This window comes from Podarcis erhardii, assembly GCF_964252035.2.
Source record: "Podarcis erhardii genome assembly, chromosome: 14".
NCBI classification, from domain to species: domain Eukaryota; kingdom Metazoa; phylum Chordata; class Lepidosauria; order Squamata; family Lacertidae; genus Podarcis; species Podarcis erhardii.
Genome location: NC_138503.1, coordinates 6,926,668 through 6,951,307, shown reverse-complemented (window position 1 = coordinate 6,951,307; position 24,640 = coordinate 6,926,668). Strand labels below are relative to the sequence as shown.

At 43.8% G+C, this 24,640-nt stretch overlaps 1 protein-coding gene across 2 annotated transcripts in view; it reads right to left on the bottom strand.

The window, feature by feature from the left end:
* Positions 1–24,640, bottom strand: part of NEDD4 (NEDD4 E3 ubiquitin protein ligase) — a 46,278-nt gene that overhangs the window by 2,808 nt on the left and 18,830 nt on the right. For both annotated transcript variants that reach the window (XM_081838741.1, XM_081838740.1), the window contains 22 exons: positions 20,296–20,346; positions 19,692–19,753; positions 18,706–18,808; positions 17,694–17,854; positions 15,109–15,226; positions 13,768–13,932; positions 13,468–13,530; positions 12,670–12,789; positions 10,640–10,843; positions 9,579–9,656; positions 9,358–9,412; positions 9,200–9,258; positions 6,772–6,837; positions 4,707–4,936; positions 3,935–4,056; positions 3,761–3,831; positions 3,502–3,597; positions 2,589–2,662; positions 2,329–2,389; positions 1,867–1,926; positions 1,655–1,762; positions 1,144–1,240 (listed from right to left, as the gene is read on the bottom strand). In XM_081838741.1, coding sequence (XP_081694867.1) covers positions 1,144–1,240; positions 1,655–1,762; positions 1,867–1,926; positions 2,329–2,389; positions 2,589–2,662; positions 3,502–3,597; positions 3,761–3,831; positions 3,935–4,056; positions 4,707–4,936; positions 6,772–6,837; positions 9,200–9,258; positions 9,358–9,412; positions 9,579–9,656; positions 10,640–10,843; positions 12,670–12,789; positions 13,468–13,530; positions 13,768–13,932; positions 15,109–15,226; positions 17,694–17,854; positions 18,706–18,808; positions 19,692–19,753; positions 20,296–20,346 — 2,224 coding nt within the window. The remainder of the gene's footprint in view (positions 1–1,143; positions 1,241–1,654; positions 1,763–1,866; positions 1,927–2,328; positions 2,390–2,588; positions 2,663–3,501; positions 3,598–3,760; positions 3,832–3,934; positions 4,057–4,706; positions 4,937–6,771; positions 6,838–9,199; positions 9,259–9,357; positions 9,413–9,578; positions 9,657–10,639; positions 10,844–12,669; positions 12,790–13,467; positions 13,531–13,767; positions 13,933–15,108; positions 15,227–17,693; positions 17,855–18,705; positions 18,809–19,691; positions 19,754–20,295; positions 20,347–24,640) is intronic.

Sequence of the window (24,640 nt, the reverse complement as noted above, 5' to 3'; positions counted from 1 at the left end):
CTTTACAGAAATGGGGCAGAAATGGGGCCTACATTTCCCATCTGGCCTGGGCCTATTGCCAGCTTTGCATGGGCCTTGTTCTCCATTGGACTTGGGAGGACATCCTGCAAGGTCCATTGGGTAGAGGATAAGTAATCCTTTGCTGGATGTCCTCCCAAGTCGAATGGAGAACAAGGGCCAGGCAAAGCTGGCAATAGGCCCAGGCCAGATGGGAAATGTAGGCCCCGTTTCTGCATTTACTTATCTATATTTCTGTATTAATCTTTTTGACTCTTCTTTAAAAGATTAACATCCTGTGCTAAAGGACTCCCCCCCCCCCTTGATTCTCCTTGCAATATCAATAATCTTTACCAAAGATTTGCCCCCTTTGCCTCTACCAGGAGGACTTGGAGTCTGCCCATGCCAACTGGCCCACCTGCTCTGGCAGGTAGAAAGTGCAGGAACCCACCCACACCCCACAAATCCCTCTACAAGTTGCCCCTGCATTTATCTTCCTTACACATGATACTGGGACAGGCACACCATCTCTTTTTAGGGTGTTAAGGTAAAGGGACCCCTGACCCTTAGGTCCAGTCATGGCCGACTCTGGGGTTGCTCATCTCGCTTTATTGGCCGAGGGAGCCAGCGTACAGCTTCCGGGTCATGTGGCCAGCATGACTAAGCCGCTTCTGGAGAACCAGAGCAGCGCACAGAAACGCCATTTACTTTCCCGCCGGAGTGGTACCTATTTATCTACTTGCACTTTGATGTGCTTTCGAACTGCTAGGTTGGCAGGAGCAGGGACCGAGCAATGGGAGCTCACCCCGTCACGGGGATTCGAACCGCTGACCTTCTGATCAGCAAGTCCTAGGCTCTGCGGTTTAACTCACAGCACCACCCGCGTCCCTTATTTTTAGGGTGTTATTTTACCCCAATGAGATTTTGAAGGCAATAACTTAAAAGCCCACCTCAGGCCATAAACTCACAAAGAGGCCACCACCACCTCAGCTTCACACACAGACACACCCATCTGTGATACGGGGATAATATTGACCATTTGTAATATGAGGTTGTGAAGGATGACTCAGCGTGTGAAGAATTTGCTCTAGAATGCCCGTGGAAATGCCTTGCTATTGTAACTGTTACTTCCCTGCAAGTGCATACCGTATAATTCAGCAAATCCATTCATAGGTACGCGGGATGTGCCCGTCACAAACTGAAGGAGTCGGATTCTTTTTTCAGAGTCCATCATCAGCACAGCCTAGGAAGAGTTACAAAGACTTACTGAAATGCTAACCTTATGACCAACCATCACACATGTTCATTGTTGTTCAATCTGGTCATTGTGGCTTGTTTATTAAGTGTCTGCTCAGAGAAAATTAGCTTGGTTTCATTCCAGGTGGAGTTTTTTGTTTTGTTTTGTTTGTTTTTTTGCTTCCACTCACAGAAGAAGCATTTGTTGTTAACTTAGGAGGTTGCCAGGATCAGTGATGGGTGGTTAAACAGTGCCATTGTTTTAAGTTGAGTTCCATCCATCTTTAGTACAACCATGGAAGAAGAGCACCCTATGTACTCTTTGCTACTTGTAGCAGGACACAAACACTCTCACGCAATTCTGGCCTAACATTTGCTTAAAACGTTCCTGCTAGAAGAATGAAATCACCATTTTGGTTACCTTCCAAAACCATTGAATAACTATGTGATTTGCACTGTAGCCATTTTTGTACTTTGTGTGTTCCCTCCAGTCATTCACATCTACATCTCCCAGGCCACACATCAGTAACTGAAAAGAGAGAGAGAGAGAGAGAGAAAACATTATCTCAGAAAATATCAACACACAAACTCCCCAAAGGAAACAGGTTTTGAAAGAAGCAGAAGAAAGCTTACCTCCAACTCATTTTCATCGAAGATTGTGATGAGATCTTGTGGTATTAGTTCAAAAAAACCCTAGAATACAGAAGAAGCATAAGGCAAGCTGGACTACTGGAATGGCGATGTGTTTGTAGCCATAACCCCACAATTATGGAACCCCCCTCAAAGAAGCTTTGCTGCACCTCGGTCCCATTCCATTTTGGAAGACATTTAGGACAGATTCCTATTTTATCCTGGAGTTTACGGCTGGAGTTAAGAGGGGGGAGAGAGAATCTAAGTTTTCCACATTCTCTTTTGGGGTTTCATGCTGTGCTCACACAGCTTTATGGCTTTAAAAATAATAATGCAAGCCACTCTAGGTAAAGAGCAAGGTAAAAATTCAATAGCTCACAGGTAAAAAATTAATGGACTGAAATCAATATTGAAAGAGACTATTGACAACATTAGAACACAAAGAGTATCTGCAAATGACGGTACCTCTTTGAAGGCAGCCATTTGTTTCCTGATCCTGTTCACAAATCTCCACTGTATTACAAGACTGTAAAGTGGAAGGAAGAATTGAGTTTTAAACACCAACATGACCGCTACATTTAAAAGGTTTTTACAGATTCTTCATAGCATTAGCTTTAAGATAGAGAAGATTGGAAATTGAACAAAGAGTTTATGGCGAACAGTTGCCACTGGAAAATGCACACACAAGGGGTGGGGTGGTGTCAGTTCTGCAGTCTGTTACTTACTAAATGTACTCTTGCTTGTTCTTATTTGTGACCACCACATCTGACCCTCCAGGTTTCAATTCATGTTGATGAGTCTAAAGACAAGAGGACCAAAGCAAACTGAGCACTACATAAGGAGTAAGGCAAAATCTCCTCCTCCTCCCTCCATAAACACAGACCTCCTCTTTGCTGGTCACCTGAAGTGAGTGATGAGATACAGCAATGCTTGCTATTACCAGCTGCAGGGCTTGCTGGCGGATCTTCAGGATCTCTCCATTTATTTGTGAGGTTTCTTACAGGCCCTTCACCACAGGGTCCCAGGGCGAGTTACAATGAAACAATGATACAATTCAAAATCAAATCAGTGTATTTACACCAGGAGCACAGGCAGGTGGTTGACTGCTCTTCCATGAGCTGCTTATCCACATCTTAAGACCACAATAATTGAAACTGGTCCAGCACAGATAGGGCTCTGGGCATCTCCATGGGAGACTTGCTCTAACCATGGCGTCTAATTCTGTCTGTATCTGAGTGTTTTGTCCCTAAAGTGTCTCACAAAATTGTCCCAGCAGATTTCTGAGGGTGCTAGAGCAACACTCTCCTGGTCAGATGACAAAAGACCATTTGCTACTCTGAAAAACTAGACATGGTACCTACATCTGTTTCAAGAGATTAAATTTTTTGTGGTCACAGGCTTGTGGCAGTGTTTTGCTTGTTGCCATGCATGTATGCTTCACTGCAATTTAAACTTATTTTGTAGATGACCACAAATATTGAGACGACCAGGTAAAAACTCTAATTCAACTCACTTATCAACTTACTGTTTCATTACCAAAAAAGCATAAATCAATATTAGACAAGGTAAGACTGAAGCAACCATAAGGCATCCTGTTCCTTTTGAGTGTTCTAATTTAAGCCCTGCATGGCTACAAACCTGCCCAAAAAGTTCTTCATCAACTGTGAACCGGAGGTCCAGTTCCTTGGGATCGTTTTCAAGAATCCACCTCAGAGAACTGTAGTACTCACTGTCCTAGAGTGAACATGACAGGGATGAGTGATTAAGACCAGCAACATAAACTGTCCTTTGGGTGGAAGGTGTTAACAAATGTAAATAATGGGTAAGAATGTGCACCAATTTAATTCACCATAAAAATGTGAAGCAACAACAGCAGCTTGGGGTAAACATTACATACCACAGATTCCATATCATGAAGAATTATTGGCTTTTGAAGCATCATTTTGTAAAAAGGGCGAATAAAGAATCCTGCAAGAGACAAAGAGGAAGAGCTTGGTCGCAAAGAAATGTTATGGAGCACAGTGCTAATAATAGCGGCCAAGAAGCAGCCTCTGTAATGTCAAGTACAAACCATCTAAGAGCTTCCCATGGTAGACGGCCATCCCTGCCACACGGCCGATGAACTTGAAGTATGAAAGGTGGTCTTCATTGCACATGCCGGAGTTTGGATTAATCTGGAGAGTATAGTTATCCCTGCAAGGGAAGTAGAGGCCATGTGCTCCATATACAAGCAGTAGACATTTGCTCAAACATCTCAGAAGCTGCCCTATGGGGATCAGGCCATTGGTCCATCAGGATCAGCTTTGACTATGTGGACCAGCAATGGCTCCCTAAAGTCTTTTCCCAACTCTACCTAGAGATACTGAGCACTGAAGCTGCAGTTCAACCAACCTGGAGCACCCAGAGCAGACTCTCTGCCACTGAGCTATTGCCCCTCCCCAGGAAGTCAGAATTTGCCATCCATCCAGTCTAGCACTTGCCTCATCCCACTGGGCCTCTCCCAGGTAGAAGTGCAAAGATGAGTGGCAGAAGGGCTGCTTCCTTCACCTCCTCCTCCTGGAGTTTGGCTCAAGGTTAAATTTGGTTCTTAAGATAAGACTCAAATTGTAGAACTGCCATTCTCGAAGAAATGGGCAAAGAGGAGCCTTAGAGTAGCCAAGTTTAGCCAAGAGAAGAAACTTAGTGCTCCCTCTATGCACACACACACAGCTAACATAGGAGAACTTCAAATGAGGTATGAAGTATCTGGATGGCAGGCTGGCTAATTTGTTGTTTAAGCTGTTCAACATTTCACACCCGCAGAAAAATGGCAGAATCTTGGCCACAGTAGGTGTCTTACTTACGTGGCAGAATATTCAAACAATCCGTAGTATGGGTTAAACATTTCCTTGGAGATGAAGAAGAACCACTCCCTGGCGACCCCTCCATAGTCCAAACCCTTTTCACCATCAAATTCAATCCATAGCCTGGCTTTGAGATACTCTGGCTTCTTTACAGCACTAATTCTTCTGTAGGAGTCTTCGAAAATTGTGGCACGGTGAAGTTTCATTTCAAACTTACTTGGAATATCACCCTGAAGAGAAACACGGTAACTGATTGTTAGAGTAGTCTGTCAAGCAAAATGAAGGGAGGATACTTAAACAGGGCCCTGCACTTTTGGCAAGAAGTTTGATCAATGAAGACTGAAGAATACTCTTCAATTAAACACGGAGCATTTGAAGTTATGTGCCCTAACAAATATCAGCCTAGACTGTTAATGTTCCAAGCTTACAAAGACTACGCTTAAGTAGTATACCTTTTTTAAAGTTATTTTTTCATACAGCACATAGCTAATGAATTCACTCCCACAAGATGGCCACCAACTTGGATGGCTCTGAAAGACGACTATGTTTTTTTTTAATTAAATCTATATATTGCCCTTCCTATGAGGATCACAGGGCAGGTGACAGGATTAGATGAATTCACAGAGGATAAGGTTTGGATGAGTTTCAGTTAGTATTGCTTGGGGGCATGGACAAGGTGCTCAGATTGGCGCAGGTGACCACATGTACTATATAGTATTATTATATATATATATGCAACCCATCTAACTGGGGTGCCCCAGCCACACTGGATGGCTCCAAACAAAATCTAAAAAACACAATAAAACACCAACCATTAAAAACTTCCCTGTGCAGGGCAGCCTTCAGATGTCTTCTAAAAGTCATATACTGTATTTTTCGTCCCATAAGACGCTCCGTCCCATAGGACGCACCTAGTTTGGGGGGGGGGAATAAAGGGGAAAAAATTTCCTTTATTTCCCCCCAAAAACCAGGTCGGGGAAACCAAACCAGGTCGAGGAACAGCGGGATGGCGGCGCTGCGCCTCCTTGCTGTCCCGCGAGCTTGCGGGGCTGGCTGATGTCTGTCTGGCACGCGAGGCACTCTGCTTCAGGGCGCCTCGCACGCCAGGCGGCAGGCTGCTATCCGCAGCGTGGGGAGCTCTGTGGGGAACTTCTGCAGGGCTCCAACACGCTGCGGATGTTTGCCCGGCGGGCGGGGCGCTCTGCTTCAGGGCTGTCTTGCGCCGGGCGGCAGGCTGCTATCCGCAGTGTGGGGAGCCCTGCGGGAATTCCCGCAGGGCTGCCTAGGCTGCGGATGTGTTCCTGAAGCCTGGAGAGTGAGAGGGGTCAGTGCGCACCGACCCCTCTCGCTCTCCTTCAGCGAAAGCTTGCATTCGCCCCATAGGACCCACCCAGATTTCCCCTTCATTTTTGGAGGGGAAAAAGTGCGTCCTATAGGGCGAAAAATACGGTAGTTATTTATCTGTTCGACATCTGACCGTGGGGGGGGGGTGTTCCACAGGGTGGGTGCCACTTCTGAGAAGACCCTCTGCCTGGTTCCCTGTAACTTCACATCTCACAGTGGAGGAACTGCCAGACCCCTTGTCCTCTGCCCTTCATGACCAATAAAAACTAAGAGGGACGGCTGGTTGCATACCCGTTGCTGGGGATCAAAAATGGGGAGAGCATTGCTGGTGCACTCAACTCATGCTTGTGGGCATTCTGTAATGGGCCGATGTGGGAACAGGATGCTGGACTTGATGGGCCCTGGGTACCCTTTGCTCTGACCCAGCAGGGTTTTTCTTATGTATAGGTAACAAGGTGGGCATGCGTGTGCAACTGTACTTCTGTGCCAAGTGACTATTTAAAGTAGTCTGTACACTGGTCATTCCACTTGTTTGTTCAGTGGTACATCATGTAACATTGTCATAGCCCAGGGGGCAGGGGAAGATCACTAATCGTAGTCGGGGGGGGGGGAGAGGTGATACACTGCTGATCTTTGCACTCATTGCAAGAGAAGAAGACAGGAGAAGCAGCACACATTCTGGAAACATATTCACTTTGAAGTTACTAGACTCATAACTTACTTGCTTTTTTAACTTCTTTCTGAAGAATTCATACTTTCTTTTATAGTCTCTGGAATAAGGCACAGCCTTTGAAGAAGAAGGGGGAAGGGTAGAAGAACGTAAGATGTCCAAGTATCCAACATCACATTTCATTGGGGCAAATATTTGTTGATGCATGAAAGTTTCTGCCTTAGGCCAGGGGATTACAGTTTTGTGACAGAATTTGGAGTGGGAGGACACTCAGGAGGTACCGTATTTTTCGCCCCATAGGACGCACCGGCCCATAGGACGCACCTAGTTTTTTGGGGGGGAAATCAAGGAAAAAAATTTTATTTCCCCCCCAGGTGTGCTGAGCTAAGCCCGAAGCCCGAAGCTAAGCCCCCCAGGTGTGCTGAGCTAAGCCCGAAGCACGCCCCAAGCTTCTGGGTGCTGGCAAGGTCTCCGCTAGCTGTGGGAGAGCCGCGCGGCTCTCCCACGGCTAGTGGAGCGCTGTGCTAATCCCGAAGCTTGGGGCGAGCGGAGCTCAGCGCGCCCCAAGCTTCTGGGTGCCGGCAAGGTCTCCGCTAGCCGTGGGAGAGCCACGCGGCTCTCCCACGGCTAGCGGAGTGCTGCGCTAATCCCGAAGCTTGGGGCGAGTGGAGCTCAGCGCGCCCCAAGCTTCTGGGTGCCAGCAAGGTCTCCGCTAGCCTTGGGAGAGCTGGGTCTCCCATGGCTAGTGGATAGCTTCCTGAAGCCTGGAGAGCGAGAGGGGTCGGTGCGCACCGACCCCCCTCGCTCTCCAGGCTTCAGGGAAAGCCTGCATTTGCCACATAGGACGCACACACATTTCCCCTTCATTTTTGGAGGGGGAAAAGTGCGTCTTATAGGGCGAAAAATACGGTAACTAGAGCATCTTTCAGTTATACCACACACTTGTTTTGCAATCCTTGTCTACAGTACTACCCAAAGTTTATGAACAACTTGGGTTAAGAATGCTGCAAACCCGGAAGTAGGTGTTTTGGTTTGTGAACTTTGCCTTGGAATAAGAACATGTTTCACTTCCTGTTGAGTGTGTTCCATTTGTAAATTGAGTCCCCCGCTGCTATGGGAAAGCACGCCTTGGTTTAAGAACACTTTGGTTTAAGAACAGACTTCCGGAACGGATTAAGTTTGTAAACCAAGGTATTAATATAAATTTATTCCAACAAAAAATTCTCATTTTCTGCAAGCCAGCATTGATCACTTATCCCTTACAAACATAAAATCAGCCCCTTTAGTAAATCTCCTTAGCTTTTTCTATTTTGTCTGGGGGGAAATAATGAACAGGAACAGATCCCACAACGGATCCAAAATGGTTCAGATACCACCTTTAGTAAATAGTTTCCACAGAGCCTGCCAAAAGGGGCCTGAGTTCACTCTACCTACTTATCTCAGGGATGCAACTGAGCTGTGGCTGGAGATCAGTTTGAGAGCCTTGCACTTTATTTAAAAGCATTTCTAAACTGCTTAATGTTTCAAAATATCTCTAAGTGGTGTACACTATGTACAATATAAATCCCCTATCCCTTAAAAGAAAAGGACAACCCAAAATCAATGAAACAGTATGAAAGCATAAAATGAAGATTTGGGGATTCAGATGCATAAAACTAGGTTCAATCTTATGGCTCAGTTGTGATGAGGGGAGTCTCAAGAATTCTTCTCAAACACAACTGTCACTATAGAGATGGGTGAAACCACTTTTCACCCCTCCCACCATCTCAGTTTAGACAAGCTTTTCCAAAAGAAAGAAAGAAAGAAAGAAAGAAATCTGAAAAACACACGATTTCCAAGTCAATTCCAAAGTTAGATGGTACCAGGAACCCATGCCAGGAATCAAGTACCTCTCTTCACCCCAGGCCTTTTATTTTCCTGGTAGAAGCAATGGAGAGGGGGCCCTTCAAGGCACTCCCCTTGCAAAACCATCATTACCAGCTGGTGTTTGGAATGCTGGATTGGCTCAAAGAGCCCTGGGGGAAGAGTTACCGGTACTTTAGCTCACTTAATGTTTACTAGCCACCTTGCCAAATTTCCCCAAGGCCACATACAATATCTGATAAAATCAGTTTGAAACATATACAATAGTAAAACAATAGACAGATGAACATCACTGGGCTCTAGGATATGTTCATCTTCACAAGCACTGCCCCCACCTCCTGCCTGTGAATTTCAACACCATTGCCTCCCACCACTAATTCAATTCCTGGCCCCATTTCAGTCACTTCTCACATTCAAAATAACTGCACCAATGCATTTGAACCATTTTGTATCCTCTTATTTCTACCATACAGTTTGCCAACTGCTCAGAAGGATAAATATTGAACCTGCACCTGACTTAAAAACTTCTGAGGTGAAGGTGCCCTGGGGTGAACAGAAGATGCAAATACTTGGCTAGCTGCTACAACTGATTTTAAAGTAATCTAGGGAGTCTTACTGGTCCAGCTATTGCGACATTCTGCAAGCGAGGGTCTTCCCACTGAGTTTTCTTGGTATCTGCAAGCACACATATGTATTAGTTGCAATAAGGCTGAGCAATAAGGGAGAGTCATATTATATCTTATAAGAGAGAGTCGTGCTATAACTTCTACATACTGTGGTTTATGTAGAATGTTCTTCCATCTGTATGTATTCGTTCTTCCCAGCCAGGCTAAAGGAAAGAGAGAAAACCATAAGTACCCGTTGGCAGGATGCTAAATGATGGGGGTGCTGGCATGGTTCCACAGATTTAAACAGCAGCAGCGTTTTGAATGTTTGTGCTTAATGGTAATCTGAGGGATGTAAAGTATTTAAAAGGCCAAGAGGCAGATACTTACCGGTAAAGGGCTAAGGTCTGCAGGGTCCAAAGAGGTCCTTCTTCTCATTTGAGCAGGAATTCTCAATCTGGGGTCATCCTTTGACAAGGGAAAAAACACTGTTAAGCTACTGTTTTAGCCACAGACATTTAAGACTCCTGGCTGGCTGCTAAAGGAAGGCCTCCACACAAGGGAAGCCACTGAACTCTACTTTCCCTCAAGCAGCTGGAGGCAGAATTCAAACAGCAGATCCATGTGACACTTCACAGAGAGGAAGATTTCCCCATAGAAATCCAGCCATGCCTCTCTCCATGGGCGAAATCATGGTTCAACGGGACTTAATCCCTGGAAAATGTGCTTAGAACTGCCGCTTTCAGTCAGCAAATCTGACAAATTAAAGCAGCTCTATCTGCTCCCCATTTCTTTCAAAAGCGAATTCTGCTTTCTTGGGGCAACTGCTCCTTTTGTTAGCAGCTTCCCTCCAGGCAATGACAGAATGTTCTCCAGAAAGAGAAACTGACACGCCATGCTGGGGTTTGAGACCAGTGCCTGGATTGGGGTCGGGTGGGGAGGAGAGATATAGCTCTGGCTCAGCTTTGCTTTATGGAAACAGGCTTGTTCTCAACTCTGTTTTCTTTGCAGCCAGTGGATTTTCTTGTTACTTTACTGTTTTTGGTTTTTATAATCAAAACAAATAAATGGCTACTAGGGTACAACTGAAGCAGTTAGCAGGATAAGTAACACAGCAAGGAATCAGGAAGGGAAGGTGCTCAACAGCAGGACCTGCTAGCAAGTCAGTGCCTTGTTTGAGGCAGATCACATGGAAACCAAGCTCAGAGGGAGCCTTTCAAGGGGACAAGCCGGGCCTTCCCTTCCTCAGAGAAAGTCACAGATTCCTCCTCTTTCACGTGATACTGCTGGGAAGTGTCTGCAGTTCAGCAAAGGTCAATCAGCAAGCCAAACACTCTCGCAGGTGTAAGGACCTTGCATTGCTCTTTAAAGAATTGTCCTTTCACCCCACCCACCTTCTGTCTCCTCAATATTAAAAATACACAGCAGCATTAAATCCAGAGGCTACCTACCCACGTTGTTGTTTTGGTATTGTGGTCAATAAAGAAAGGCCTCCCATTTGGAGCGTTACGAACTTCCCAGCCTTTTGGGAGAAGTCCTAGATCAGCTTCTGGAGGTTTCTGGAACGAAGGCTGCTGCGGTGAGTCATCTGATGCCAACTGTTGTCTGGAGGAACAATGTGGAGCCGTGGCCGGCTGACCCACATCCACCCCGATCTGATGGAAAATTGAGAATGCAAGTAGAGTGAAATGCGCGGGCAAGCAGGGAAGACCTTGCTCAACGCCTCAAGCCCGAGTCTATGAGATGGATTACACAAGAGGGAATGTTACCAGTCTCAGTTATCATGTTTTACAATTGACAGAATACAGGCTGGTTGTTTTTAATGGGGGACAATTTCAAATTATTTGTTTTAAAATTATTACTGAGGTTTGGCTTAAGAGTGTTCTTTTCCTGATTTGCACATACGGTTTGCACAAGAGTGATAAAGTCCCCAGTTATATTTCACTAAATGGTTGTTTATCTACTAATTAGTGGGTGTCAGTAAACTCTGTTTATTTTTTGAGTATGGTTAATGTTGTTTGTAATTTATATGGCAGGCATGTTGTTTTTGTTTTTTAAAAAAATAAATGTTAGGTTAGATGATATATTGGTGTATGACATGATCCATCCACTTTCTCCCCCTTACGGTTTTTTGTGTGTATATATATCTAATATGCATATATGTTGCTGTAAATCACTTGGAGACCTCCAAGTGACAATAGGTTTAATAAATAATAATAATAAGGGAGAAGAGTCAGTGGAAGAAGATTGGAAGAAATTTAAAGTTTATTTACAGAAACATTGTAAAATTAAGGAATGTTAGAAGGAGGCTGGAATGAAGTTATGTGGCTTTAGCGGAAATATTATAAAGGATTAAGTAAAAATAGATTGTTAATGGATGAAAGGAGGAAAGGTAAAGGTACATTATATTAAGATAAATTATAGGATAAAAATTGGGAAAGATGGAAAGGATTTGCTGAAAAGCTAACCGAACTAGAATACAAAAAAAGGGAGGTGCGAGGAGGTCAAGGAAACAAGTAAATGAAAGGTAAGTTATGGGAAGGTTCGTTGTGTTTCTTTAATTGTTTCTATTTTTCTGTTTTTTATTTTTTTTCTATTCTCTTCTTTTTTTACTGTGATGTGTTGTTATGTTTTTGTTTAACTTGGAATTATGTCTTTTTCTTTTTGTAACATTTAAAACTTTAATAAATATTATTTAAATAAATAAATAAATAATAGTAACAGTTGTGCTTTTGATGCGGGAGGACAATATCTATTCCTACTTGTTAGTTTATCTTAATTAATCAGAGGTCTTGTGCAGGACTGTAGCTATACTGAAATTCTGATAAAGATCTTGCACAAGACCCCTGCATTTTCTTTTTTTAAGCCCAATGTGTGCATTCCAATTACAGACGCTCAGGTAAACTCTTGCATGTACTGAAGTGCCCTCGGCATGGGACCCATGCTTGCATCATTTGGGCTGCTGGAAGAAAATGGCAGGTTGTGCTCAGGGGACGAGCAAATGGAACAAAAGGATGACAACCAATTCTTCACAGATCTCACAGAAACATGATTCACTGGTTTCGAGGTGCCCCAATAGGAAACAGGATGAGACAAACTCTGTCAGCTCCTTAATGCAATTTCCAATGCTATCATCCAAATACATGTTGATACAAGCAAACTCTGTAGTGACATGCACACCATCAGGGATAGTGGAGTTTGTTGCAATGTTTATCTGAACAGGGACAAGGGACCTGTGGCTCTCTAAAGATCAGACTGCAATTTCCATCATCCCAGACTAATGTCCATGCTGGGCTGATGGGAGTTGGGCATTCCAGAAGACTGAAAGACTACAAGGTCCATGTTTTCTTATCCAATGAGACTTGCAAGGAAAGCTTGAATAAGCAGGAACTGATTGCTGTACGTTTTAGTGACTTGGCCAAACCCCATGCAGCAATCTTAATTCTAGATCAGATGACTATGGGGTGGGGGGGGAAGGTACCTGTACAGCTGGCTTCTTCCAGGTGGTAGTCTGGGAATTGTGGTCTATATAATACGGCCTTCCTTTGTCATCTTTCCTTACTTCCCAGCCTGGAGGCAGTCCAGATGAAGTAGGCAGTAACTAAAAGAAGATAGAATTAGCTGGCAAAGGCTACTTGTGGGGTGTTTTTTTCAGGGCTCAGACACATCACAGAACAAAGATTTAAATATTTTAGGAAGCAAGTTGGCAACTGAAAGGAATGTACATGCCAACTAAGTTAACTGCTGTGTTAGGCAGTTATCAATACAGTCAACCTCCACCACCCACTAGGCAGTCTCCTACTCCATCTGTGAGCAAGTCCAGAGGTGGTAAACTAATATAAAGCAACATCAGCCACTGGCAATAAATTTGACCAACAGAAAGAAGTTGCAGGTGCCATCCCAGTCAGTCAGCAGTATTCTGATCATCCATAAGTTTGCCTAGCTCCATTTTGGAAGCAAGGAGTGAATTCCAAACACCAACAGTGTGCTGTTTGAAGGGAGTTCTACTTGTTTTCAGATTAACTGCTCATTTCCCCTCCGTTCACCACCACTTTGCTAAGCTAATCACCCTCCAAACTAGTTCTTCTCTCCTATCTGTTTTCCTATTCTTTGGTGATCTTGAATCAGCACAGGAAACCCTTAAACACTATTCCAATATATTCTCCCAATGCTTTAGGTCGTAGTGAAAGGATTGCAGTAACACGGACGGAGCACATGCGACTTGGTCACATGCAGTGAAAAGAGTCAATCAGGCAGGATAATTCAGAGCTTAACTTACAACAGGAAGAGCTGGTTGTTCTTCAGCTTGGTACGACTGAGGGTTACTTCTGCTTAAATCACTCTTGAAAGACAAGAGAGGAAAGGCTTTTTAGTTCTACAGTTACTGTTGTGATGAGCAGCACATGCAGAGGTGACAATCCCTGGTACATGCATACCCTACTATGCTTACCCAATACACCAGAAACCAGGAGATGGAACTAGGCTACCCTTTGAACAAGTTAGCTGTTGGGAGAGGGTGTTTTCAGGGGCAGACCCTGCTGCTTAAAGCATGCAATGTTTGATTTATCATCACGCTTACAGTGCAGGAAGCTGCTTGGGCAGCAGTGGAACTCCCAGAGGTCGTAAGCTCTGTGCTCAGTTCTTCTGTAAGGCTGTTCTCTGCCTCAGAATTGTGTTGCACAGTGACTTGGGGAGTCTGGTTGCTGTACATAGTTGCTTCATCTTCTGTGATGATCTCCCAACTCTAAGAAACGTTAAATATTTCATCAGAATTTTAATGTCACTATCATCATCACCATCACTTTATCGCCGCTGTGTGGGAATCCCTCACAGATGACCACAGTGCCTGGAGACAGACAGTCAGGTCTACCCATGGCTGTGACTAGAGGAAGAATGACTGCTGGGAGGAGCACAGGCAGAAGAAACAACATGGGGCATCTGCAGCAGCACCACCAGACGCCTTCCTCTGCCCCAGCTGCAACAAAACATGTCTCTCCCAAATCGGTCTCTGCAGCCACAGCTGGTGCTGGAACTCCAACGGTTTGACTTTGACATACTCTTCCACTGTCTCTCGAGACAGACAGGTGACAACAATTATTATTTAACTGATTTTCATTCTAAGGTCCCAAAGCAGATTATAACATTAAGACTCAATATTTAAGTTACAGATAGTTAAGTTACAGATACAATATTTAAGTTACAGATACATTGTGTATGCCATCAAATGCCAACAGTGTCCTTCAGCTCTCTATATTGGACAAACAGGCCAGACCTTACGCCAAAGAATAAACGGACATAAATCGGACATCAGGAATCACAAGACAGAGAAACCAGTAGGAGAACACTTCAATCTCCCAGGACATTCTATACAAGATCTCAAAGTAGCTGTTTTACTACAAAGGAATTTCAGAAATAGACTGGAAAGAGAAGCTGCTGAATTACAACTTATCACCAAACTTAAAACCATGGAGAAACCTGGTCTGAACAAAGACCTTGGATTCTTATCTCATTATACATGACAAAGCCATTTTTCACCTTTTCACCCCTTGCTTTTTCCTGTAAGACCTATTGCAGTCGTTAAGAGTCATCAACAGGCTCATCATAGCTATCTGCCAATCACCCATTCCCACCACCCTTCTGAGTAATACCCCTCCCCACCTTCTCACTATATAGAAGGGTCTGGAAACTTCTGTTTCAGTGTATCTGAAGAAGTGTGCATGCACACGAAAGCTCAAGAACTGACTTAGTTGGTCTTTAAGGTGCTACTGGAAGGAATTTGTTTTGTTTTTACTCAATATTTAAAACACTTTAAAACAACTTACAATTACAAAAATAAGGTGGGCCCTAAAAATATCCATCTCAAGTGTCAAAAGTCAGGGTAAAGAGGTGCTATGAAAGCTATGAAAAGTGAGGTTCCCACCTCAGGAGATTCTCTGTGGTCCAGATTCTCCACCTCCTCGGTTATTTGATGCCGGCGAGCAAAAGCATGCTGCACTTCCAGCTGAATGTTGCCAGTCTCTGCATCGGGTCCGTTGTCCCTGCACAAAAATGTTGTTTAAGGGAACATGGGAGGTGGGTGGATTCTGAGGCTTCAAATATTTGAAGAGGTACAATGTAAACGAAAGGTTTGCTTTCATAGGGAGACGAGGCAGGTCACAAGATTAAATCATGGAGCTGGCTGAGAAGCTTAAAGCAGACCAACATAAGGCATTTGGAAGAGCTTTCAGCGTTTTGAATGACCAGAGGCTATGACAAGCTTCAGGCCTGACACGGGTCTCTTCCAGACAAAGGGTTTAATCTGTTTTTGTAGTTTTATTACTGTATTTTTTCTTGCTTGGAACTGGGGCCAGTGCTATCATCAGGCCAACAAGGCAGCCACCAAGGGCACAGACCTCAGGGGGGCGCAATACTGACCTTTGAGGGGCACGGTTTTATACAGATTAGTTTTTGTTATATAATAATGTTTGACATTTATTTTATATTTTGAAGAATTTTATCATTTCTCTGAGACATCTGTCTTTGAAAACTGAAGTTAGCACAAGAACAAAAATTGGGAGGGGTGCAAATTTTGCTTGCCTAGAGCACAAAATGGCCTGGCGCCGTCACTGCTTCTAACTCATTTTAGGGCTTTTTAGTGGGGAGCTATAAGCAAATTTAATAAACGTAGCTTCATTCTCAACTCCCACCAAATATGCCTGGCTGATATCGAAGATGACAAAAAGGAGACCTTACTGTCTATAAAAAGTGACCATCTTAGGAGTTCCTGCTCCCCAGTCACTACCTTCCTTCTAAGGGAAGAGCAGGAAGAGTCTTGGGAGGCTTCGGTTGTTCACCTGCAGAGTTGGGGCCTGAGGTGCTTACCCTTCCTTCCTAGCATCTGGGAACTGCTACCCTGCTAAAGCTCAGGAGGGAGACACAAGGACCCCTGTGATCTGTGAAGAAGGCGGTGGAGAGTTGAAACGGCTCTTTTTTTTTTTATCCTGTTGCCGCTACAAGTATATGCATCTCTAATATACTGTGAGACAGAAGAAGTGCAATCCATCTGAAAAAGACAGCTAAAGGCTACAGTGGTGCCTCGCAAGACGAAAAGAATCCGTTCCGCGAGTCTCTTCGTCTAGCGGTTTTTTCGTCTTGCGAAAGAAACCGTGGAGGAAGATTGGAAGAAGTTTAAAGTATATCTTAAAAATCGCTATAAAATTGAGGACTGTTAAAGTGTGAAGGGAAAGGAAGATGTATAATTACAGCTATATTTATTCTTTTTGACTTAATGTAATATTGAAAAGGAGAATAAGTTTAAATTTTAATTGGCTAAAAGAGTTGCTGAAAAATTGTGAAACTAGGATGCAAAAAGGGGAAGGTATGGGGAAGTCCGAGAAAAGAGGCTTACGAAAAGGAGGTTAAGAAAGTAGGATTTATGTTTTTTGTGTGTGTGTCTGTTGTTGTATGTATTGTTTAGTGTTGTGTTGATAAAATTGGAAAATCAATAAAAAATTTAAAAAAATATATAAAAAAATAAAGGCTACAGTGGTGCCTCGCAAGACGAAAATAATCCGTTCCGCGAGTCTCTTCGTCTAGCGGTTTTTTCGTCTTGCGAAGCAAGCCCATTAGCGGCTTAGCGGCTTTTAGCGGCTTAGCGGATAAGCGGCTTAGAAAAAGGGGGGGAAAGGGGGGGGAAGTCGGAAAAACTCACAAGACATTTTTGTCTTGCAAAGCAAGCCCATAGGGAAATTCGTCTTGCGAAGCACCTCCAAAACGGAAAACCCTTTCGTCTAGCGGGTTTTTCGTCTTGCGAGGCATTCGTCTTGCGGGGCACCACTGTATTTCTCATGATCTTTCCCTTCCTTTCTATTCTGCCTGCGCTTCTATTCCTGCTGCCTGCTTCTTCCTTGGACATAATCCTGTGCCACCTCCTGCCCAGTTTCTAGGCCCGCTGACTGCTTTGTGTTTCCTCCAGTGCTTCAAGAAGGGCAATGACCCACATTGGCTCCTTCCTTCCTTCCTTTCTGGATGCAGCTGAAGAGGAAGAGGCATTAAGGGGTATTGCAAAGCTGTAAAAGAAGCCTACTGGTGCTGACTTCTGGGGAAATAAGAGTCAAGAACCCCCACTGATTCAGAGGACCATTGTGAAATACTGGTGAAATAAACAGTACTACAGCACAAGTAAATGATTTTTTTAAAAAGACTGATGTGGGAAATAACTGGGCCTCTGCACACACAGCTATGTCATGCCTACGAGTGTCAAAGGAACACAATGCAATATTCACAGGAGTCAAAGTGCAACAACATTCCCAATTATCTGAGAAATTACTTGCAGTTTTGCCTGTAGCTTACAGCGGAAGAGCAATGGGCTGGTCGGCCCTCTACACATCTCAGAAAAGTATTTTGAATCAGATCCACAGATTAGAAGTCCTAAGCACCTCCCACAGACAAGCCTTCTCTAGTAACATGCATTTAGTAACATCCCTATCGTAGACTATTTTGAATTAAGATCGCAGTAAGACTTACTGAGCAGTTGGTCTTTTCCACTGTGTCCTTCTCGATTCATGGTTGACAAAGTAGGTCCTGCCAAGGACATCCTGCCTCTCTTCCCAGCCTGCGGGCAGAGAAGACTCTGGCTCCCGCAAATGGCAAGAAGCATCAGGTTGGTCCAATAAAATCCAGCCAGGCTGCAAACAACAAGAGCAGATGGTTTATGTGGTTATAACTTGCCCAGGACCTTACGTTGAAGGGCGGCTAAGAAAGCCATATGAACAACGCCATCAACACTGCGATGGCTGCCTGAATCTTGCCTCTGCACATACAGCCAAGTACTCAAGACAGGCCATGTTCCCATCATGCGGCATTCCTCATGCCTTCCAACCAGATACAGACACCAGAAAAGTCTATTTTCTTATAATGCTTCTACTGTTGGAGTAAAAACACCAAACGTTCTGATCCGTCACTGAAGTCAGAAGGATCCTAATTGTTTTGAATGAGATACTGACAATGAATTATCAGATTATATGAAGGATTGCTGATAAAAATACATGGGTGTTATATGGGGCTTATAACAACTCTGGTGGTCTGCCACTCAGATACTCATTTCCCCCTCAATTAAAAATCTCATAGAAGCATAGATGCTACATGGTTTATAAATTATATTTTTATTGCTTCTTTTATTTCTTACATATTTTATTTTGTGGAATGCAACAAAATAAATAAAAGAGGCAATAAAAATACAATCAGAAATCAATATAAATATTTAACACAATGGATGAACTGCCTCCCACCTTCAACTGCAAATCCACAGGCATGCCACGGACCATCTGAATGTAGTTTGGAAACCTCTATTCAAGAACTGCTGCTGATCCAATTTCAGCGGGTGCTAATCTTGTGGCACATACTCAGTGGGGACCCTTCTCAATGTGGCCAGAGGCTGAATTCATTCTGATGACTAAAGTCACCTGAAACGCATGTGCCGGCTGAATTCATCATACCAGATCAGGCCACATTTCACACCAAAGACCAAACCACTCACCTCTAGCTCTTCTGCCTGTTCTGAGCCATCTTCCTCAGATCCATTGTTTTTAGGTATGTAGGTCATTTTTAACCTGAGATGCCCCTTCACTCTGGATTTATGGCTGCAGTAGAGGGGGGTGGGATTGTAAAAGTTTGTGAGCCTGTTAAAATGCCAACACTTGCAAACATTTATAAATAGTGCCTGGCTCATGCTGGACTAGTAGCCATTACCTCATCTACCCAACCAGGCTGCCTCCTATTTCTTTCATCCTATTCCTGCAGCTGGAAGCCCACCAGAAGATGGCCCTCACCACTGGATCAGACCAAAGGCCTACCTGGCCAGCTCTCACAGATGCTTATGAAAAACCCACAACCAGGAACCCTGTGCAATGGCATTCTCCCACTCAGAATTCCCAACAATGGATAGTCAGAGGTATACTGCTTCTGATACATAGCCTTATCCCTCCTCCATTAATTTGTCTAATCCTCTTGTACAGCAGTCCAAGTTGATGGCCATCATGCCATCTAGGATCAGTGGAGTCCATTTTAACCATGCACTGTGTGAAGGAAGCCTTATTTTTGTCTGTCCTGAAACGCCTCACCATTCACTTTCATTGGACAGGAGACTTGGGCCAGACAAAAGGAATTGCTGCTGCTTCTTCACACATTGCAAAGCTAAGCTTGGATTTTATTGCCACAGGATGCAGCAGCGGCAACCAAACTTGTACAGCTCTAAGAAGTGGTTAATCACATCCATGGAGGAGGATAAGGCCATCAATTGGTGCTACTCATGATGGGTGTGTGGTTCCCTATGAATACCAGTTGACACAAGACTGCTATTGCACTTGTAGGTTTCCCAGAGGTAGCCGGCTGGCCACAGGACAATGGAAGGACATGTTTTCTGAAGAAAGGTCATTCCCACCAAGAATGAGAGAGAACACGTTCATGCTAATGTACAGTGCAGATCAGGATGTTCAGTGCTTTCCAGGTATGGTATTTACTGACCTCCTTGGATGAAGAAGAAAATCCTTAAACGTATATGGTCTCTCAGTAGTTGGATTCTCTGTCTGAAATGAAACAACAGTTTCAGGTTTTTCTTCACCCAAGCAAAAAATACCAATGCTTTCCTCAGTTGAGAAAAGACAATTTATGCAGTGTTCACTTCTCCAAAGAACATCCTGTTTAACAGCAGCAACAGTCGATGCTCGTCGCAATGGCAAAGACGTTGAGCCACAGCTCCACCCTGCCAGAGGTGTCTCTCTTTAAGATATCTGCCTTCTCTAGCCCACACACTTTCTAAGTAGGGATGTCCTGTCTTCCTCACTACTTTTGAACCCAGGAGCTGAGCCATTTTTTAAGATATCCTGTCTGTCAGGACAGTGGTCCGAGAGGGAGATAACCAGAGCATGTACCTCTCTGGCGAGACAGGGGACAGACAGGTTACACAGGGTAGTCAAGTTCAGTTTACCTGCTGCAAATGCTTTCTGTCAAAGGTACCACCTACCTAGGACAATCTCTCTCTCTTCAAAAAATAGAGAAAAGGATACTAAAAAGACACAGAGGAATTTTGAACTGAAGAGCAAAAGATTACTTTTAAACAAATACAAACCGGCAGTTGACAGAGAGGCACATCTACTTGGCCAAGAAAATCATCTCTCGTCTAGGAAGAGAAAAAACAATTAATGGCATGCAACCTTTAAGAAAAGGTTCTGTCTGTGTTGTGTGTTCTCGAGGCAGGTCCACACAGAGAACAAAGGCATCAGCCACCAAGAATAATGGAAGAAAGTTTATAAATAGACATTTGTTCTGATTTACTCAAAAACATGCAATGCATCTTCCTTCACAAGCCTCCTTTTTTGAGGGTTTAGAGTTACTGTCTAGCAACTTGCTGCCGCCCAAGTTCAAAAACAAGATCCATTTTTTATTCTCTGCTGTTTCCCCAATATTTCCTTCAACATATATCTATCCCACTTTTCCTATGCAACACCCTAAAAAGCTACCAAACAGTTTATTATTATTTATTATTATTAAAATGTTTATTATTAAAACATTCAGTGATAAAAGACAGCTTTAAAACGAATCAACAGTTCACATTAAAACATCATAACTGAGGAACAGATAGTATCAGTAAGTCATACAAAACTAAAACGAAGCCAACAAGAGATTGAAAACAAGCTGGAACAAGCATGTCCTAATTGTCCACGTGAAAGCAAGGAAAGAACGAGCTTGGCAAATCTCCCCAAGGACAGCTCTCCAAATCTAGGTGCCACCACAGAGAAGGCCTCATCTCTGATACTTACTAGCCTGCCTCAAACATAGATGGGACACAGCAGGTCAGACAGGTTCATGTAGCAGAAGGCAATTCTGATGGGGCCCTTAAGGACTTTCAAATGCTAACACCAGCAGCTTGAATGGGTAGTCGGTGGAGATGAAGTAAGATTAGTCATATGATCTGCTTTCTGAGTCTCAGTTAAAACTCTAGCAGCTGAATTTATGACAGGGCAAAGCAGGATGAATTCTGGTTGACAAACATCCTCAGACCACTCAGTTAGAGTCAGTCTACAGGCAAGATACAGTGGTTACGAACTTAATTCGTTCTGGAGGTCCGTTCTTAACCTGAAACAGTTCTTAATCTGAGGTACCACTTTAGCCAATGGGGCCTCTGCTGCCACTGTGCTGCCGCCACGTGATTTCTGTTCTCATCCTGAGGTAAAGTTCTTAACCTGAGGTACTACTTCCCGGTTAGCGGAGTCTGTAACCCGAAGTGTTTGTAACCCAAGGTACCACTGTACTCACATTTTGCTTTTATTGCCTGGGTCCAAATAGCATTTTTCTTTTTTAACATTTCAGAGCTGACCCAACTAAAACATGAATGTGCCCACTGGCATATCTCAAAACTGTTAGAGATACAAACAAGTTTACCTTTCTTAACCCATGACCAGGGACTAGTTGGGCGAGATGGTGATTTGGGTATTCTGGTCCTCAGATATATACACACACAATAAGACTGCATTGCCAAATACTTGTCACTTGTCCACCTTGGGGAAAGCTGGAGCTTCTGTTTCTCATACTCTCTATTTAATAGCCCGAGGTTATTAAAAATTATTTAGAATTTATACAGATGTCAAGTGCCCCATCTTTTATACCGGAATCTAATGCTGTTTTAATGGGGCTCAAAACATAGACCTCTAGAGGGAAACACAACATGCATCCCAGGATACACTTTCCCCCTTATGCTATGGATTCTTAGTGCCTGTGTTTCCAAGGGAACTTCTGCTTGCCATGAACAAGGCCAGACACTTGACTATGCTTGTCTTGAAGTGTTAAACAGCTCTCTTGTCTGTAGCAAGGTCTGAGAACTTCTCCACCACTTCAGTATCCTCTCCTCCCCTCCCCCCGGCACCACTTCAAGTTCCTCCCATATTTCATAATTTGCTTCAGTTCTTATTTCATTTTGGCAGCTACAAATAATACGAGATAATTTTTTTTTTCAGGCCAGTAAGATGCATGCTGAAGTTTGTACAAAAACGCACACTCCTCCAGTGAGCACAGAAATACCAGGAACAGTTTGTGAGTAACTGTGCTAGGTACTTGCTAGGCTTCCTTTTGGTAAAGAATACAGTTAATCCTTGCAGAGGATAGGAAGCAAAGAGTTCTTGATATATCACTGGATGTACTCCAGAAGAAAGAGATGACCACATGCCAAGGAGGCTTTGGTTTAAATTAGACACCCTGCAGAGGAAATTCATCCCCTCAGAGTCAGGACACTGGATAAACATTTGTGCAGGGACACCAATAACTTTATGCAACTTCACAGGTTCTTCTCAATCAAGTACAAGTTTTCAGAAGCACCTGGGAGGATACAGGTGACAGGAATTAAGGCGGCACAAGGCTCTCAAGACCCTGAGCCAAGGTCTAGAAGGTTACAGAATGGTAACAGTAAAGGCAACGGATAAGTAACAGGCGAAACCTAGTCATATTTACTTGCAGGTCAGTCCTATAGAAAGATCATTGTGAAGAAATAGAATGCAATAATTTGCATGACTTGAAAATGGAAGTTATTTGTAAAAAAATGTATTACACAGACAAAGCCAAACATCAGCTTTAGTATTACCAGAAAATCAGAGTTGTGCTGCTGAAGTAAGTTACAGGACCTGCCTATCAACAGTTTACTAAAAAATACCAAGAATATATCACACCTTGTTTTGTTTAACCTTGGTTTGGAGACACCAGTCCACAACAGTGGAGGTGGGGAAAGACTGGCAAGACAGGGCCTCAGAATATTCTTCTTACCATCTCAGATTCACTGCATTATATATTGGAATGTTATATATAACATTCCAACAAGACCAATCCTGTAAGATGCTTATCTGTTTGGAGCTGGACGTCCTTAACACAGAGTATTTACTAACATCTGCAAAGGCCAGGATGAAACATCTAGATTTTGTAGCATTGACACTAACAGCCTGTATAACTGCTAGCCTTCTGGGACATGCAATTACGAGGGCATTTGACAAGATGGTTGGGGACAAAGATTCCAAAGAAACTGATTCAGGGTCACATAGGGGCACAGAGCAAGTTTAGGCCCTTTCAGCAGCGTGCTCAATGACAAGCCTAACAGGTACAGGACCTTACAGCCCAGGGGCTTTCTAGTTATCAGATGTCTTATGGACTATAGCAACTGCCTGCATGCCAGCCTGCCAGTCTTGACTGGTGCTGAACTGGTCTGTGGGGTGGGGGGGGGAGTTGAGTAGGAGTCACTCTACCCAATTCACCCACCCTGTTCTTGGTTATACAAGTCAGTTCCCTCACTGGTAATACTAAATCATAGACAAAGGTGGTCTTCTTATATACTGACCTGGCATTGATCAACAGGAGCTAGAAGCCTCAGTAGTCAAATAACCAGTTATCTGCAAAATGGGGTCAGTAGAGCCAAAGGTCTGGTGCCACCTTCCCCCTCTATTTTTCTGTTCGCCATAACATTATCTTCCCTCCCAGAAATAACTTGTTATGGGATACCGATTCCCCTCCATGTCACCCCAGCATGCTTATTCCAACACATCCCACCACTCATCCTGTGCTCACATCACAAATTCCCCGTTATCCAAGTGTGTAACCGGGAACAGCTGATCTAAGCTCTCACCAAAGCAGCTGTTCCCCCCAGCACTCCTCCTCTCCCTGAGAGGCTAAGTTGAAAACTCACCCCACACACTCCGTTACGTCTGTTTCTCACTCAAGAGTTACCCAACCTCTCAAAAAAAAATATATCACAGAATGTGATGTCTATGACTTCACTGCTGCCTAAAGGAGTAACTCAACCCAAAGGGACAATTTTCTTTGGTGCTTTCCTTTTGGTGTACCCTGCTGGGGTGACTTGCTGTGCCTTGTTAATGTATCTTTTATAAAATTGTGGACCAATCAGTTTGATATGGGCCAGCTGTTCCCAGCGTTCTCCTCTGCTCCCCAGGGTTCTTGCAGCATGTGATACCAGCAACAGGCCAAGACAAGCACGTTACTGGCAAACAGTGTGTGTATAAGGTGGAAACTATCACACACACACCCTGCACAAAAAAACCCCCTTCCCATTCTCCTCTCCACCTGGCAAAATTCTAGCTGTATCCTCCATGTGTGGCTTGTTCCCTCTCCCAAACTTTTCAAGTCAAAGCTCCAGGACCCGACAGCAAAACAATGCTTCTCCCCAAGTACTGCACAGAAACCTTACAAAAATGCTGTGGAATATGGAGAACGGTAAGCTTAACTCTCAGCAAGTAGACCTACAGAGCAGGCAGGCAAGAGGCCTTTTGCTGCTGCAGACACTGAAGTCTGAAACCCAAGCACAAATTTAATTTCATGACACTCGGCACAGATAGCTGACATTACTAAATGTGACTCCAATATCATCCTGTTAAATTGGAAATGAGACTCAGCATATCGTTATACTAAGCCAGACTAAC